Here is a 14,900-nt window from a genome sequence, read left to right on the forward strand (position 1 = left end):
CACAGCTATCTCAAATATGCATCAAATATCTTAAATATATAACTTTGAACTTTGAAATGTGTTTCTTCCTGGAAACAAATTTTCGCCTTGTGCTGCATGTCTTTTCTCAGCCTCCTCTCCCCAAACAGAGTAGCACAAGAGTTTCCTTGTCCTCACCTTTCACTCACCAACCTCCACATCCAACATATTATCTTCGCCATTCCTACCAGCTCCAACATGCCTATTGATATCTTCCCCTTTCTTCCGCTTTTATACTTTCCACAAAGTCCACACTCTCCATGACTCCCTGGTCCCCTTATCTCATCTCAACAATCCTTCCCTATCCCCTGGTACTTTCCCCAAAAATGTAGAGGTGTAACACTTATCCCTTCACCTCCTCCCTCACCAACATCCAAGTACCTAAACAGCCCTTCCAGGTAAGGCAGAGGTTCACCTGCACTTCTTACAAACTTGTCTAATGCATTCCGTGCTCAAGATGTGGCATCCTTGATATTAGGAGAAGACAAACGTGGACCAATTTACATAGCATCTGTGCTTTGTCCACTGTCCACATGGCCATTTTGAACTTCTCGTTGGTGTCATTTAATTCTCCGTCCCACTCCCTCAATGACTTGTCTGTCCTCTGCTTTCTCCATTGCTATGGAGAGGCCAAGTGCAAACTGGAAGAACAACATCTTATTTTGCTTACAATGCAATGCTATGAGCATTAAATTTTCCAATTTCAGGTAACCCACAACCCTCAGTGTTCTTAGTACCTGTTCATCCAGTTTTCTTCTCCCTTGTTCATCTTTCCCATCCCCTCCCCATTCCTCAATCCCCATCTGGTTGCTTCTACCCATTTTCCCCTCTAAATCTGGTTCCACCAATCAGCTACAAGTCTCTGCACCATCTCTTTCTCGTTCTGCTTTCTTTTCCCACTTCCTCCTGATGTACTGTCTTAACCCAAAACACCAAGGTATACATTTTGCTTCCACAGATGTCGCTTGACCCTTTGAGTTCTTCTGCATTCTGTGTTTTTTTTTGTTCTAGATTCCAGCAACTGTAGTCTCTTTCATCTTCAAGTCTCACAATACCTCTGTATTGTGGTCACACGCCCTTTTGGAATTAGGTTTCCTCTATTTCTTATTTTACTGGTGAAAGTTATTAATTTTAACATTTTGATTAAGTAGATTTCCTGTGGAGTTTGATTAAACATGCTGTAATGAGCAAGATGATTAATGGGTCCTGTATGTTCCATCAGACTTGAGCAAAATAAAAATCGGCTTTCATGGTAATCACATCTTTGAGTACATGTCAGTGCCCTCAACATTTGTGTAGAATCAGAATAAAATAGATCTTTTAAAAACACGGGATTTTGGTTGTGTTCACAGAATTACTGTAGCACAAGTCAAGACCTTTCTCTGACCTTTTAGGTTGGAAATGCAGAACTCCTAGTGAAGGATATAAGCTGGGCAGCTGTACAAGACAGGTGTTCCAAATGGTATCCTCTGGTCAATCCTGGAATTTGTGTGACTGCAGAATTTTAACTTATGAAACTTCAAAAGTAGAGATCTGTAAAAGAACTGAAGTGGAGCATAATGGTGCGCAAGCTGTTATTCTTGTTTAAAATTATTGATAAGCAGCAGGTTTTTTAATGAAATTTTAAAATTAATGTTGCAATATTTTTAAAAAGTTGATCTTTTGTTTCTCTGATTAATTTTTTCCAGACTTGGCTGCGAAGTTACATTAAATTATTCCAGGCTACATGCCAGCGATGTGGAAAGTTTCTTCAGGATGGACTACCTCCCACATGGAGGGACTTCCGCACACTTGAGGCCTTTCATGATACTTGCAGGCAGTAACATTTGACTCCTGGTCTAGTTGCTAAGGATCATATCAGGATTTAATGATGTATACTTCACAAGATTCAAAGACATTGATTTGATATGCCTAGTTTAAGGATTCTAAACTATTTCCTGCAGGGTAGAATGATTCTTCCACCAATTTTGTATTCAGAAAAAATTATTTTATTATAAAAGACCTTAAATTCATATGAATAGTGTTACATATAATTAGGGTATGTAAATCATTGAATTTAACATTTAAGTGTAAATTTAAAAAAAATTATATCATGGTTTACATGTGTACATTAGGACTTACTTTAATACACGTCCTTTTTATTCTGCATTCATATCATGTTCCAGTCAAGCTTCTTTTACCTGTATACTCGGCTGTCTGTGCTAAAATCAGAAATTCATAAGGCTCTTCCATTTAAGTGTACAGCCATTAATGTTTACAGCAAAGTTTTGCCAAGGGTTATGTCGTCTTATTCTTTGCTTTCTGCCACAAACACTTAAGATTATTTCGTGTTTTCACTTCTCACCATGTAATTCTGAAATTCATTTTACTTCTCAGTCATATTTTCATTTCGTTAACTAAATTAACATATATTAAACATATGATTGTAGAGATGGCTATATTGCAGTTATAAGACTCAAGGTAACATTTCATCATTAACTTCAGTTTCAACACCATTGTTCCTAAGACATTTGATGGACAGCAGGAAATATGCAGTTAATTTTTGATACCTCGGGAAATTAATGTAATTATTCTTTATGAGAGGTAGCGGATAATTGTATGAAAGAATATCACACCCATCAGTCTATTCACATTTCAACATGGGGTTCTGGAATGTTCTTGAAGATGTCTTTGCACTGTTTTTGGTGAGACAGCAAGCAGAAACTAGACTAAATTGTCGAGTCATAATAGAAAATCATAATTTGAATTGGCCTTTAACCTCAGTCTAATGAGAGGTTTCTGAAGAGAAATGATCTAGGAAAAGATTGCCGGTTACTCCACAGGATCAGGCAAAATGGTGGTTACATTTGCCCAGGTTTTCCATGTCAGTTTTAGTCCAAAACCAGTTGCTTTTTCTAATGGACCTATGAGTATTCCTATACTTGTCTCACTTGAAAATGATGTGGATTGAGGTGCATCTAGTGCTTCAACAACATTTTCAAGAGAAATGTTACTTTAATGGTTTAAGCAGGTAAGCTTGTTATAAATCTTGTTTTGTCATAGCCAGAATTATTTCATGTTGAATTGGAACCTAGAAATTCTCCATTTCAAATTGCATTGTGAGTTTTGAATGTCATGTTTTTTTTAAAATACTAAATTGAACTGATGGACTTTTCATCGTCGAGTGCTTCATTCAGATGATGTGATGGTTGGGTGAGCTATTAGCCTCCCACAGCAATTGCGTGTACATTTTGTGTGCCACAGTTCCCAAGGAGACATTGGATTGTGCGTAATTAGGCACTTAGTGAGATCCATTAAAAAGAAGATAGGTTTAAGTGGAGCGGCCAGTGTTAGAGTGGGGTGTTAAGGCTTTGGCACGAAGAGGCATAGACTGTAGATAGATCTTTTCAGTTATTTATTCTTTCTTTATTTCATATTGCTCATTTAGAGCAGTGGGGATGCCGGGCAGGAGAGTAGAATGCTCTTCTCGCAGGATGTGGGAAGGCAGCGAGACCTCCAGTGTCCATGATGACTATACCTGCAAGAAGTGCATCCAGCTGCAGTTTTTAACAGACTGTGTTAAGGAGTTGGAGCTGGAACTGGATGAACTCCAGATCATTCAGGAAGCTGAGGGTTTGATAGGGAGGACGTACAGAAACAAGGAAAAATCTGCAGATGCTGGAAATCAAAGTAATACACACAAAATGCTGAAGGATCTCAGCAGGCCAGGCAGCATCTTACAGCTACCTGGACTATACCTCATCCCACCCTGTCACTTGTAAAATTGCCAACCCTTCTCTCAATTCCTCTGTCTCCACTGCGTCTGCTCTCAGGATGAGACTTTTCATTCCAGAGCTAATGAGATGTCCTCCTTCAAAGAAAGAGGCTTTCCTTCTTCCAACATCAATGCCACCCTCACCCACATCTCTTTCATTTCACGCATCTGCCCTCGCCCCATCCACCCGCCACCCCAACAGGTCTAGGGTTCCTCTTAACCTCACCTACCACCCCACCAGACTCCGCGTCCATCACATAATTCTCTGTAATCATCATCTCCAAAGGGATCCCACCACCAAGCACATCTTTCCCTGTTCTCCCTCCCCCCCCCCCCCAACAAGCATCAAGCACCACACCTGCCCTTACACCTTCTCCCTGATTGCCATTCAGGGCCCCAAACAGTCCTTTAAGTGAGGCAACGCTTCACCTGTGAGTCTGTTGGAGTCATCTACTGTATCCAGTGCTCCTAGTGTGGCCTCCTGTATATTGGTGAGACCCATCATAGATTGGAAGACTGCTTCGCCGAGCATCTGCTCCACTAGAAAAGGCGGGATCTCCCAGTGGCCACCCATTTCAATTCTACTTCCCGTTCCCATTCTGACATGTCAGTCCAGGGCCTCCTGTACTGCCATGATGAGGCCACACTCAGGTTGGAGGAGCAATCACCTATATTCTGTCTGGGTAGCCTACAACTTGATGGCATGAACACGATCTCTCAAACTTCTGGTAATTGCCTCCCCCCCCCCCCAACTCCCCTTCACCATTCCCCATACCCATTTTCCCCTCTCACCTGATCTCCCTCTGGTGCTACTTCCTCTTCCTTTTCTTCCATTGCCTTCTCTCCTCTCCTATTAGATTCCCCCTTCTCCAGCCCTTTATCTCTTTCACTAATCGACTACCTTGTACCTCTTCCTCCCCTCTCCCCCACCTTACTACTCTGACTTCTCATCTCTTTTTTCCAGTCCTGATGAAGGGTTTCAGTCCGAAACATCGACTATTTACTCTTTTCCATAGATACTGTCTGGCCTGATGAGTTCCTCCAACATTTTGTGTGTATTAGGACATACAAGATGGTAGTAAGGTGCAGGACACTGGGTAACTTTCAGGAGGGAAAAAGGAAACAGGCAGTCAGTGCAGAGTATCCCTGTGGCCATTCCCGTCAACAACAGGATACTGTTGGAGAGGTGACCTAGCAGAGGAAAGTCACAGCAGTCAGGTATCTGGCATTGACTCTGGCTATGTGGCTCAGAAGGAAAGGGGAGAGAAGAGGTGAGCTGTAGTGATAAGGGGTTCTTTGGTTAGGGGAACAGAAAGGAGGTTCGGTGGATGAGAAAGAGATTCTCAGATGGTATGTTGACTCACGGGTGCCAGGGTCAGGGACATCTTGTATCGAGCCCACAGCATTTATGTGCGAAGGTGAACAGCCAGAGGTTGTGGTCCACATCATTACCATTGACATGGGTGGGAGGATGACAAGGTCCTGCAAAGTGAATTCAGGAAGTTAGATGCTAAGTTAAATAACAGGGCCTCCAGGGTTGTGATCTCAGGATTGCTACCCATGCCACGTGTTAGTGAGGCCAGAAATAGGAAGATCTTACAGTTTAACATGTGGCTAAGGAGATGTGCAGGAAGGAGGACTTCAGATTTTTGGAGCAATGGGTTCTCTTCCAGGGAAGGTGGGACCTATACCGAAGGGATAGTTTGCACCTGAACTGGGGGAGGGGACTAATACCCTAGTGGGAATGTTTGCTTATGCTGCATGCAGGATTTTAAACTACAGTTGCCGGGGATGGGAATCAGAGTGCCAGAACAGATAGTGGAGTGGTTGTGGAAAAAGCCTACATACAAAGTCAGGAATCAAAAAGTCGAGCATGGTGGAATTAATATTCTGAGCTGTGGATATTTCAGTGTAAGGAGTATTATAGGAAAGGCAGATGAGCTCAGGGAAAAGATCAGCACATGAAATTATGACATTGTAGCCATTATTGAGTCTTGGTTGCAGATTGGAAGACTGCTTCGCCGAGCATCTGCTCCACCAGAAAAAGCAGGATCTCCCAGTGGCCACCCATTTCAATTCTACTTCCCGTTCCCATTCTGACATGTCAGTCCAAGGCCTCCTGTAATGCCATGATGAGGCCACACTTGAGATTTGTCTCCTTACAGGCAGCCACAAAACAAAGAGACCCGATAGAACCTGTGAAAAAGACCATCAAACACCCAATGTGCAGAGGAAAAAAAACAAAAATCGTGCAAACAATAAAAGCAAGCAATAACATTCAGAATTGAAGTTCACGAAAGTAAGTCCACAGCCACAAAGGCAGTCATCACTACAGCTGATCCAGGAGCACGTTAGTACAGGCCACAGCCTCAGTTCAGCGCAGAGGAGAGTAAACAGCAGCAAGCCGAACGCCGGCCTGTCTCCCTCCCGTGGCCCGAACACCCTGACCTTTTCAATATGGCCCGTCACTTAAATCGGCCAAACTTCAGGTTGTTCCTTGCAATTAGACCAGGGGCCTGTCACTTCGACATGCTCTCAGGCCTGGGCCCTGCTGCTTCAATTCAGCCCATACCGGACCTTTCCAATGTGGCCTGGCACTTAACTTGGTCAAGCAGCGGATCATTCTTCGTTCTCCCTTCTCGGGCCCAGGTCTCGCTGCCTCACCTTGCCTCAGTACTGCTGCTTCCGATCACCTTCAAGTCCATTCCAGTATTGGGCAGACATTGGTTCGTTCCCCGCTCTCGGGCCCAGGCCCCAACGCCTCAATTTGGCTTGTACCTACCACACCACAACCATGCTGAACCTTCAGTACTTCAGTTCACAGTGCAAAAATACCAGGTGGTACAGGCGGTTCAAAAGTTCAACTCCGAAAGGGAAGTAGGTTATTAATTGCAGTGATCATTTCCAAGAAAAAAAATTGATCAATAAAGTAGTTAATAGTTTTGTTTACTCCCAGCAAGATGTCGCTGTGCTTCACCTATGCCTTCTTAAATAAATCTGCATTGTAGTAATTTTATGTATTGCACTGTACTGCTGCTGTAAAAAAAAAACTAATTTCATGACATATGTGACTGATGATATAACTGATTCTGATTTGGGTCTCTATTGTGGACTGAGAGTGGGAAGAGGGCAGGGAGAAGGGAATCATGATTGGGAAAGGGGGAATGGAGAGGGGAGGGAGCGAAAAGCACTAGAAGAACATTCTGTGACGATCATTAAACCAATTGTTTGGAATCAAATGATCTTCCCTGGTATCTCAGTGCTGGGTGTGTCTGCACCCATGCTACCCTCCGCCCTGGCACTCTTTCTCTGCCACCTGTACCACACCCTTCCTGAGGTGCTCCACCCTCACTATTCCCAGCATGCTTTACTCCTACCAGCTTTACAAACTCGCTCTCTAGTCCAAGGTGACAAAACTGGAAAAATGGCTGACCATTGGCAGGTGAAACTTAATGCAGGCAAGTGTGAAGTGTTGCACTTTGGGAGACAACCATAATAGGTCTTACATGGTGAGTGGTAGGGCACTGAGGATTGCGATGGAACAGGGAGATCTAGGAATACCTATCTGTAATTCCAGGTAGATAGGGTCATAGAGAAAGCTTTTGGCACATTGGTCTTCATAGATCAGTGTATTGAGTACAGGAGTTGGGATGTTATGTTGAAATTGTATAAGATGTTGTTTTGGAGTACTGTCTGCAGTTTTGGTCACCTACTACAGGAAAGATGTAAATAAGAATAAAAGAGTGTAAAAAAAAATTACAATGTTGCCAGGACTTGAGTTATAGGGAAAGGTTGAATAAGTTAGGAATTAATTCCCAGACAGTAGAAGATTGAGGGAGATTTGATAGAGCTATACAAAGTTATAAGGGGTATAGATAGGGTATATACAAGCAGGAATTTTCCACTGAGGTTGGGTGAGACTACAACACTACAACTAGAGGTCATGGGTTAAGGGTGAAAGGTGAACTGTTTAAGGGGAATTTCTTCACTCAGGGTGGCGAAAGTGTTGCACAAGCTGCCAGAGAAAGTGGTGAGTACAGGGTTGATAGCAACATTTAAGAAAAATGTGGATAGGTTCTTGGACGGGAGGGGTACAGAGGGCTATGGTCCAGGTGCAGGTCAGTGGGACTAGGCAGATTACTGGTTCGGCTTGGACTAGGTAGGCCAAAGAGCCTGTTTTCGAGTTGTAGTGTTCTATGACTTGATCTTAAATAGGTGATGAATTGCCTTTTCAACACATGGTGGCCAGTTGTGGGATGGCAATTTGAAGGCAATTTTCTCAAAATAGGACATTGTAGCTGAAGTTTCACAAGGCTGTGTCCTTTACTCAGTTATCTTTAGTTACTTCAATAAGCTTCACTGGAAAATAAATTCAGATGTGGGGATGTTTTCTTATTGCACATTGTTCTTTTTTTTCATAGTCTTTGGATAATGAACCAAGATTTGTAAAACATTCAGGTCGGGTCTGATATTGCAAGTAACATTACGACTACACAATGACTATCTTCATTAAAAGAGAATGTAGCCTCCTCCCCTTGAAATTCAATGCCATTCTGACATATCACCAACCTGTTGTGTTTCCTCAACACTTTGTGTGTGTGTTACTCTGGATTTCTAGCATCTGCAGAATCTCTTGTGTTAACAATATAGGTCTAACTCTTTTTTCGCTGTTCATGTATAGACAATCATCCCATCTCAGGAGTCAGCTATATGAATCTCTTCTGGACTGCCTCAAGTACAATTATATCCTTCCCTAAATAACAGAACCAAAATTGTACACATCACTCCACTGTACTGCATCAGCATCAACATCCAGCATAATTGTAAAAAAATTTTTCTCTACGTTTAAATTCCAACCCACAACAATAAAAATTAAAATGCTATTTGCTTGATGCACCTGCCTGCCAGCTTTTTATGTTTTGTACACACAAGTACCCGGGCCCTTTTGCTTTCTCTTTCTATTTAGGTTAAGTCAACTTTCTGACTTTGCCTACTGAAGACCATGGCTTCACACTTTTCCACGTTAAGTTTCATTTGCTACTCACTCAGCCAAAATTTGCAACAACTTTCTCCAAGTATACAGTAGACTCCAGTATCTTCCCTTTACTGCGCATACATGTTAAACCACTTATGCTGCTGTGATACCATTGAACTTTAGTTGAGAATTGCAGTTCTTTTCCATATTAAAGAGATGTGTTTCCAATCAAAGCTACATCTGGAGTAAGTAACCCCCACCACTTAATGTCTCTGTTCTGTGTCAGTCAAAGTTAGTGCAAATTAGTAACTATATTGTGTATTGAGTTTAGTATTTCTGCATATAGATTGGTAAATGTCATATTACAAACTGAAAGCTAGTGGTATCAAAAGCACTTAAGCAAGTGATACTGATTTATTTCTGTAATCTGGCCAGGGGCTGTTAGGTCTGTTTTTGTCATGGTCTGTCACTTGAACTCTCAATTAATTGAATGTGAAACACTGAACTGTGATTGCATTTTCAGTCACAGGAGTCTACAAAGCAGCTTGGCTATTTCCAGTGCTTGTGTACCACAATTAATTCACTATGTCCTCTCATTAGGGGTATGTATACTCATTGCAATAACATTATTATCTCAATGATAGCGTCTGCTCCAGAGAACAATCCAAATTTCTGCAAGTATTTGGAGTTTCAAATTCATAATTCTTCTGTATGATTAACTCCAGGAATGATTGAAACTTTCTTTCCTTTCGCTCTATTCTGCCCGTTGTTTAATAATCGCTTCATGAAATGAGTCTGAAAAGGGTGGTTAAAATTCCATGGGATTTTATTATCAAGTTATGACTGGAAATAATAAAAAAATTACAATATGGATTAATTCACAAAGAGCCATTAGATTCAGTCTATTCAGCTTAGTAAATGCAGTTACAATGATAGTAATTTTAGTATAATTTATTATCTGCTTGTCAATTCTTTAAAGATGTATATAAAAAAAGTGGATCAGGACTAATACATCCGCTGTTAACAAGTTGTTGCAAAATCAACAGAACCACTGTTCTTATATAGAACATGGAGCATAGTACAGGCTGTTAGGCTCATGATGTTGTGCTGACCTTTTAACTACTCCAAGATGAACCAACCCTTCTCTCACATATAGCCCTACATTTTTCTTTCATCCATGTGTCCATCTAAGAGTCTCTTAAATGTCCCTAGTGTGCCTGCCGCTATCACCATCCCTGGCAGTGTGTTGCATGCATTTTACAACTCTCTGTCTCTGTAAAAAAATACTTTTGACATCACCCCTGTATTTTCCTCCAATCACCTTTAAATGTCCACTCGTATTTGCCATTGCTGGCCTGGGAAAAGGGTTCTGGTTGTTCCCTCTATGCCTCTTTTCATCTTATACTCCTCTAACAGCTCACCTCTCATCCTTCTTCGCTCCAAAGAGAAAAACCCTTACTCATTGAACTTTTTCCTCATAATTTAAGAGTTCTTGATCTCTATACTTGGTTCTGTTGAACTGAGCAGACATTTACTCCTTTTAGTACTATCTCAGCACTCACCCTCTCCTGCCCATCCCTGATACATTGATACAATTGACCAATATCTTCAATTATATTGGAAACAGCATTTGAAGGGCTCGGATTTTACTGTCAAACTACTTGAGAGCTGAAGGTGCATCAACAAACCCTGAGCACTTCAACTTTAAACTAGAGACAGATGCCAGGTTAATATCTCTGCCTCATAAGCCTCTTGCTATCTGTCTTACTGTTAAAATGCTTTGACCAGTATGATGTTACAGTATTTGCACAGTTAATAGAAAATGAACCGGCCACAAAAAGATGTCATTTCAAGTCCAGTAATCCTTTTATGATGTGATTCTTTTCAGTTAACTGCTAATCATACTGCTAAGGTTTCAGGATGTCAATTTAAAAATTAAAATGTTTAACTCTCATCTTCTTTCATTCAAACCAAGATTTAAGCTGATCAGGGAAGAAAAGTAGGGATGGTTTCTCCTTATCTAGGACAAATTTTATTCCGAAACCAGCGCCTGATCCTGGATCAGATGGCCATTAGTTGTGAGCAACTTGCTTGGCAAGCTTCCTACACCATAATAGTGAGCATGCTTGATAAATACTAATAAGATTATAAAATAAATAATAATGTTTGGACCATGCAATGTAACCTCGGTTAAAGTAGGTGTATTCTTCTTGCAGCCTCTTTCTATGCTAGCTAACCTCTAAAAGAAAGTGTCAGTTACCTCAAGGGAGTGTACTGTATTGTTAGTATAGAAAATATAGCTGGTGCCAATGAAAATAAAACATCAAACACAAAACAAATCAGCAATCTGACAACCAAAGGTAATTCTGACTGCTCAGTTTTGTGAAAGGTGTGGAGTAAACATTTATTTCATTGAAAGAAGATGCTGACAACTAATCCCCAGAGGATAGTCTTACTGGGAAAGGATCTCAGATCAAGCTGCATCCTTGCTTTTCAAAGGTTTATCTAGTGTTTGGAAGGGGGGAGGTGGAATTTCAGTCCTTTCCTGTTTAAAACTTAGATTCAAGATGCATCTCCAATCAATTTTCATGGTCAAATAAGGTGGGAAGAAGTTATCACAAGAGATAAACAGGAAGGAAAGGTTTCGCTCAAGTCCATTCTGAGGTTTGAACATATTTGTTCTGAGCACCAACTAATTTAAGTGGACCACAATGCACTTAATTCCTTAACAGACTGTTCTAGGGAGCTTGGAACAGTCAATAAAATCAATCTGAATACACCAAAGCCAAGAAGGGGATTGTCCTCCAAGATGGAAAGAAGTCCCAAATGTATTTTCTATTAAGGTTCATTTAGATCTATAGAAATATAAAATCAATCATTCAGATGTTTCCTTGTCCTGTGATCGTGACTATATTTGCATGTTGCTGCTTCCAGGATAGATTGAAGTGCAGCTGGGATGCTGGCTGATATCACGTTGTGTGGTGCATTACATTGCAGGACCTCTGGCAATGCTCACAGAATTCCTTTAACAGCCAATGAAACTCAGTGCCCTAGCTCACCAACTGTCAAAGCTAGCATTGAACTTGATTATCTGTGAGCATTATCATTAAATCCTTCAAAAGTATCCAGGAATATTGAAAAGTAAAAACACTACTTAAAAACTAAAACTATTTTAAAAAGCATTAAATTACTCTTGCACTCTTAAAAAAAAGATTTAGATACATTAAATCTGACAATTAAAACAAATAATATATTATTTACTATTACTTACTATTCTCCTGGCAACCATTTCTTCACTTGGTTTCAGTGGAACCACTGTACTTGCATTAAGGTTAACCAGACATGGGCATTCCATGCAGAGTTCCCAAGTCTGAGAGCTGGAAAATCTAGGCTTGGTCATATTGCTTCATTGGACTGCTTGGGATTTCCACCTGTACAGTGAAGTGGGTAGACAGCAGAACAGAAGATGATGCTGGCTTACACAAGCACTGCCTTCACTTTCAGGGCTTCTTCATAAAAATGTAAGTCCCAGCAGAAGGTGGAGGGCTAGACAGAAGATTACTTTCCCAGTAATTCTATGATTTCTAGTATTCAATGCAAGTCAGCAAGCAGCAACTTTTTATCTATGTGTAAATGCAGTGGACACAAAGCAATATTTCCATTTTTACAGTATGTAAATACATATTTTATCCCTTAATATAATTTAGTTAAAGCATAGAATCTGTGATTACTTCCAATCTTGACTTACCTGTGCATTCATGCTGGAGGGTGTAAATGGCCCGTGGAAGTCGCTGGGGGTATAATCAGTTAATTTTTAGGAATTTGGCAGAGCACTTCTTTTACTAGAAATAACTTGCGTTTTCACTTCCCATTGGTGTCACTTAATCCAATAACAGCAAGTTTATGCATGCAAATTTCTTGAAAGGCGTATTGACACCTAGCTCCAAGGAGGAATATTGCTCACACATTCTGATACCAATTTGCAAGACAATTTACTTGTTCCCTGTCCTTTTTGTGCATGGAGTAATCAGCAGTGAGAAACCTCTTCTCCTTGCTGTTAACATTTCAACTCAGAATTTAAATATTTCAATGCAATTTCATTTGCATTTTATAGATCAGCTCAATTAGAATGAACAGGTGGCTAAGTACTCTCAAGAGAATACATCTTATTTCATAAGCTTGAATTTTATTTCAGTTAACAAGGTAAGTCGCTAATGTATGCCTTGCCTTGAGAATAGAAGGACATGTCCATAGGTAAAGGTTCTCAGCCTGGTTAGCTATCTCCTTCTTCTTCTATGGTTTTCTCTTTGTTTTCAGATTGCACTTATCGTATCTATTTCTTGCGAACTTACTCAGGGGAATAGTCACTATTGCATATATTACATCAACTTTTTTGTTTTGTCATGTCATTCATTAATGAAGAAGGTTAACAAATCCTTTTTTATTAAAAGGTGAAGCAAAACAAATACGAGTTTAATTAAATGGCTGAGATTTTCACAGAAAGAAAATTCTATTCTCTAATTTTCCTGGTGATATTGGGCCGAATGTGGCCGTGATGGTTTTAATTTTCTATTCCCAGTCCTGCCTGAAAACTCATGCATTTTTCATTGATGTTCACAGCTCTTTCTTCTAGTGCTGTGAATGGTATTGATTCCATGATTAAGTCATCAACCTTCAGTAAACAGATTCATTTTCTGCTATGTGAGTTTGACACCCTCAACCCCATTCCTATTTTTGCAAGTTTACCATTATCCTTCAGCTCCCTCCCAGACTACACTTTGAAGATTCCAGTACAGTTATGATCAGGGCTTCAGTAAGGATTATCAGTGATAAGGCATGTATATTTATGCAAGGTGAAACTGCAGCAGTGAATCTTTCCCATTCTAAATGTAGCACAACAGCTAGTGGCCATTTGGCAACTGTTAAAATGTCCAGCAAGGGAAGACAAACGTGGATGTCAGTCAAGGAGATGGCAGGTCTGTGAGTTTTAACTAATAAAGAAAACATCCGTTATGTTTATGCCTACATTACAAACAGCTGCATTTCGAAGTAATTCACTATGTGAAGAACACTGACATATTTGTCAGATGTGATAAAGTGCTTTGTAAATCTGTCTTTTTTCTCTTTGCACCATTTCCATATTTCATCAAGTTCAAGGTCTTGAGTTCAAACATGGAACGTAAAAGGAAAACAGCAAATGTCAAAAATCTGAAATGGGAGAAAATACTGAGACTGTACCACCAATCTATCAGAAGAAAAGACAGATTTTATTAGATCAGGCCCCAGACTTTTTAGTATTTCTTCAATTCCAGACAGAGACTGTACATCATTTTGTTTGGTATGTTTCTGCCATATTGTAGGGAAGACTGAACACCTGTTATCTCAATCTTATGTGAGCTTGCTCATGATGGCCAGAGAATGCCATCTATCAACTAGATGTAGAACTGTTACTTTTCCAAAATGATTCACACAAAGGACTATTTCAAAATTCTAATTTTTCTGATGATTTTAAGAATATTGATTCCCTGGAAATTCTTCCACTTCCCAAGAAATTCCTACATACAGGTCTCCATCTTGTGATTTTCTCAATGTCCAGTGACAGATTTTAGAATCTAAGGCAGCCTGTTAAGCCTATTTTATCTGATGAGCAGCAACCAACATCTTAACAGAACCACCTGCAATGAAAGACCACTTCAATATCGGTACTGCACGCATGTCTAATCCCAGATCCCACATCCTACACAAGCTGGTTACTGAAGGGATTGTGACAAAGGCATCTATTGTTCTAGATATTCAAGGCATATTAGTTTAACTAGCCAGTTTGAAAAGTAGCCCAAGAGGGCAATAGGATTAATAATGATACTTCCATTCAAAATGTTTCTTAGGCCTGTGTGCTAAAAAGCATAAAGCCATAAAAGAACATAGAAGCTGTTCCATTTTTGAAGTGTTTTGTCTTCAGTACGAGTATTTGCAGAGATCATAAGAAAAAGAAGAGAGGCAGACGACATGTGTAGTTTCTAAATATGAACATTATGACTGATTTTACAAGGTCAGAAAACACAACTGGACCTTAGTAGGGCTTGCCTCTGAAGAATATGATCCCTGCAAGCAAGTTATAGCACCATGTCACTGACATTAATAAATAAGTATTTA

The 14,900-nt window shown here is 40.2% G+C and overlaps 1 protein-coding gene across 1 annotated transcript in view; it reads left to right on the forward strand.

Moving 5' to 3' along the window:
• The window catches only part of med27 (mediator complex subunit 27), a 279,537-nt gene extending 270,107 nt beyond the window's left edge, over positions 1-9,430 (forward strand). The window contains exon 8 of the mRNA XM_072240110.1: positions 1,707-9,430. Within this exon, the coding sequence (XP_072096211.1) occupies positions 1,707-1,841 (135 nt within the window). The 3' untranslated portion in view covers positions 1,842-9,430. The remainder of the gene's footprint in view (positions 1-1,706) is intronic.
• Positions 9,431-14,900: the final 5,470 nt, after the last annotated feature.

Source organism: Mobula birostris, chromosome 22, assembly GCF_030028105.1.
Source record: "Mobula birostris isolate sMobBir1 chromosome 22, sMobBir1.hap1, whole genome shotgun sequence".
Classification (NCBI taxonomy): Eukaryota; Metazoa; Chordata; class Chondrichthyes; order Myliobatiformes; family Myliobatidae; genus Mobula; species Mobula birostris.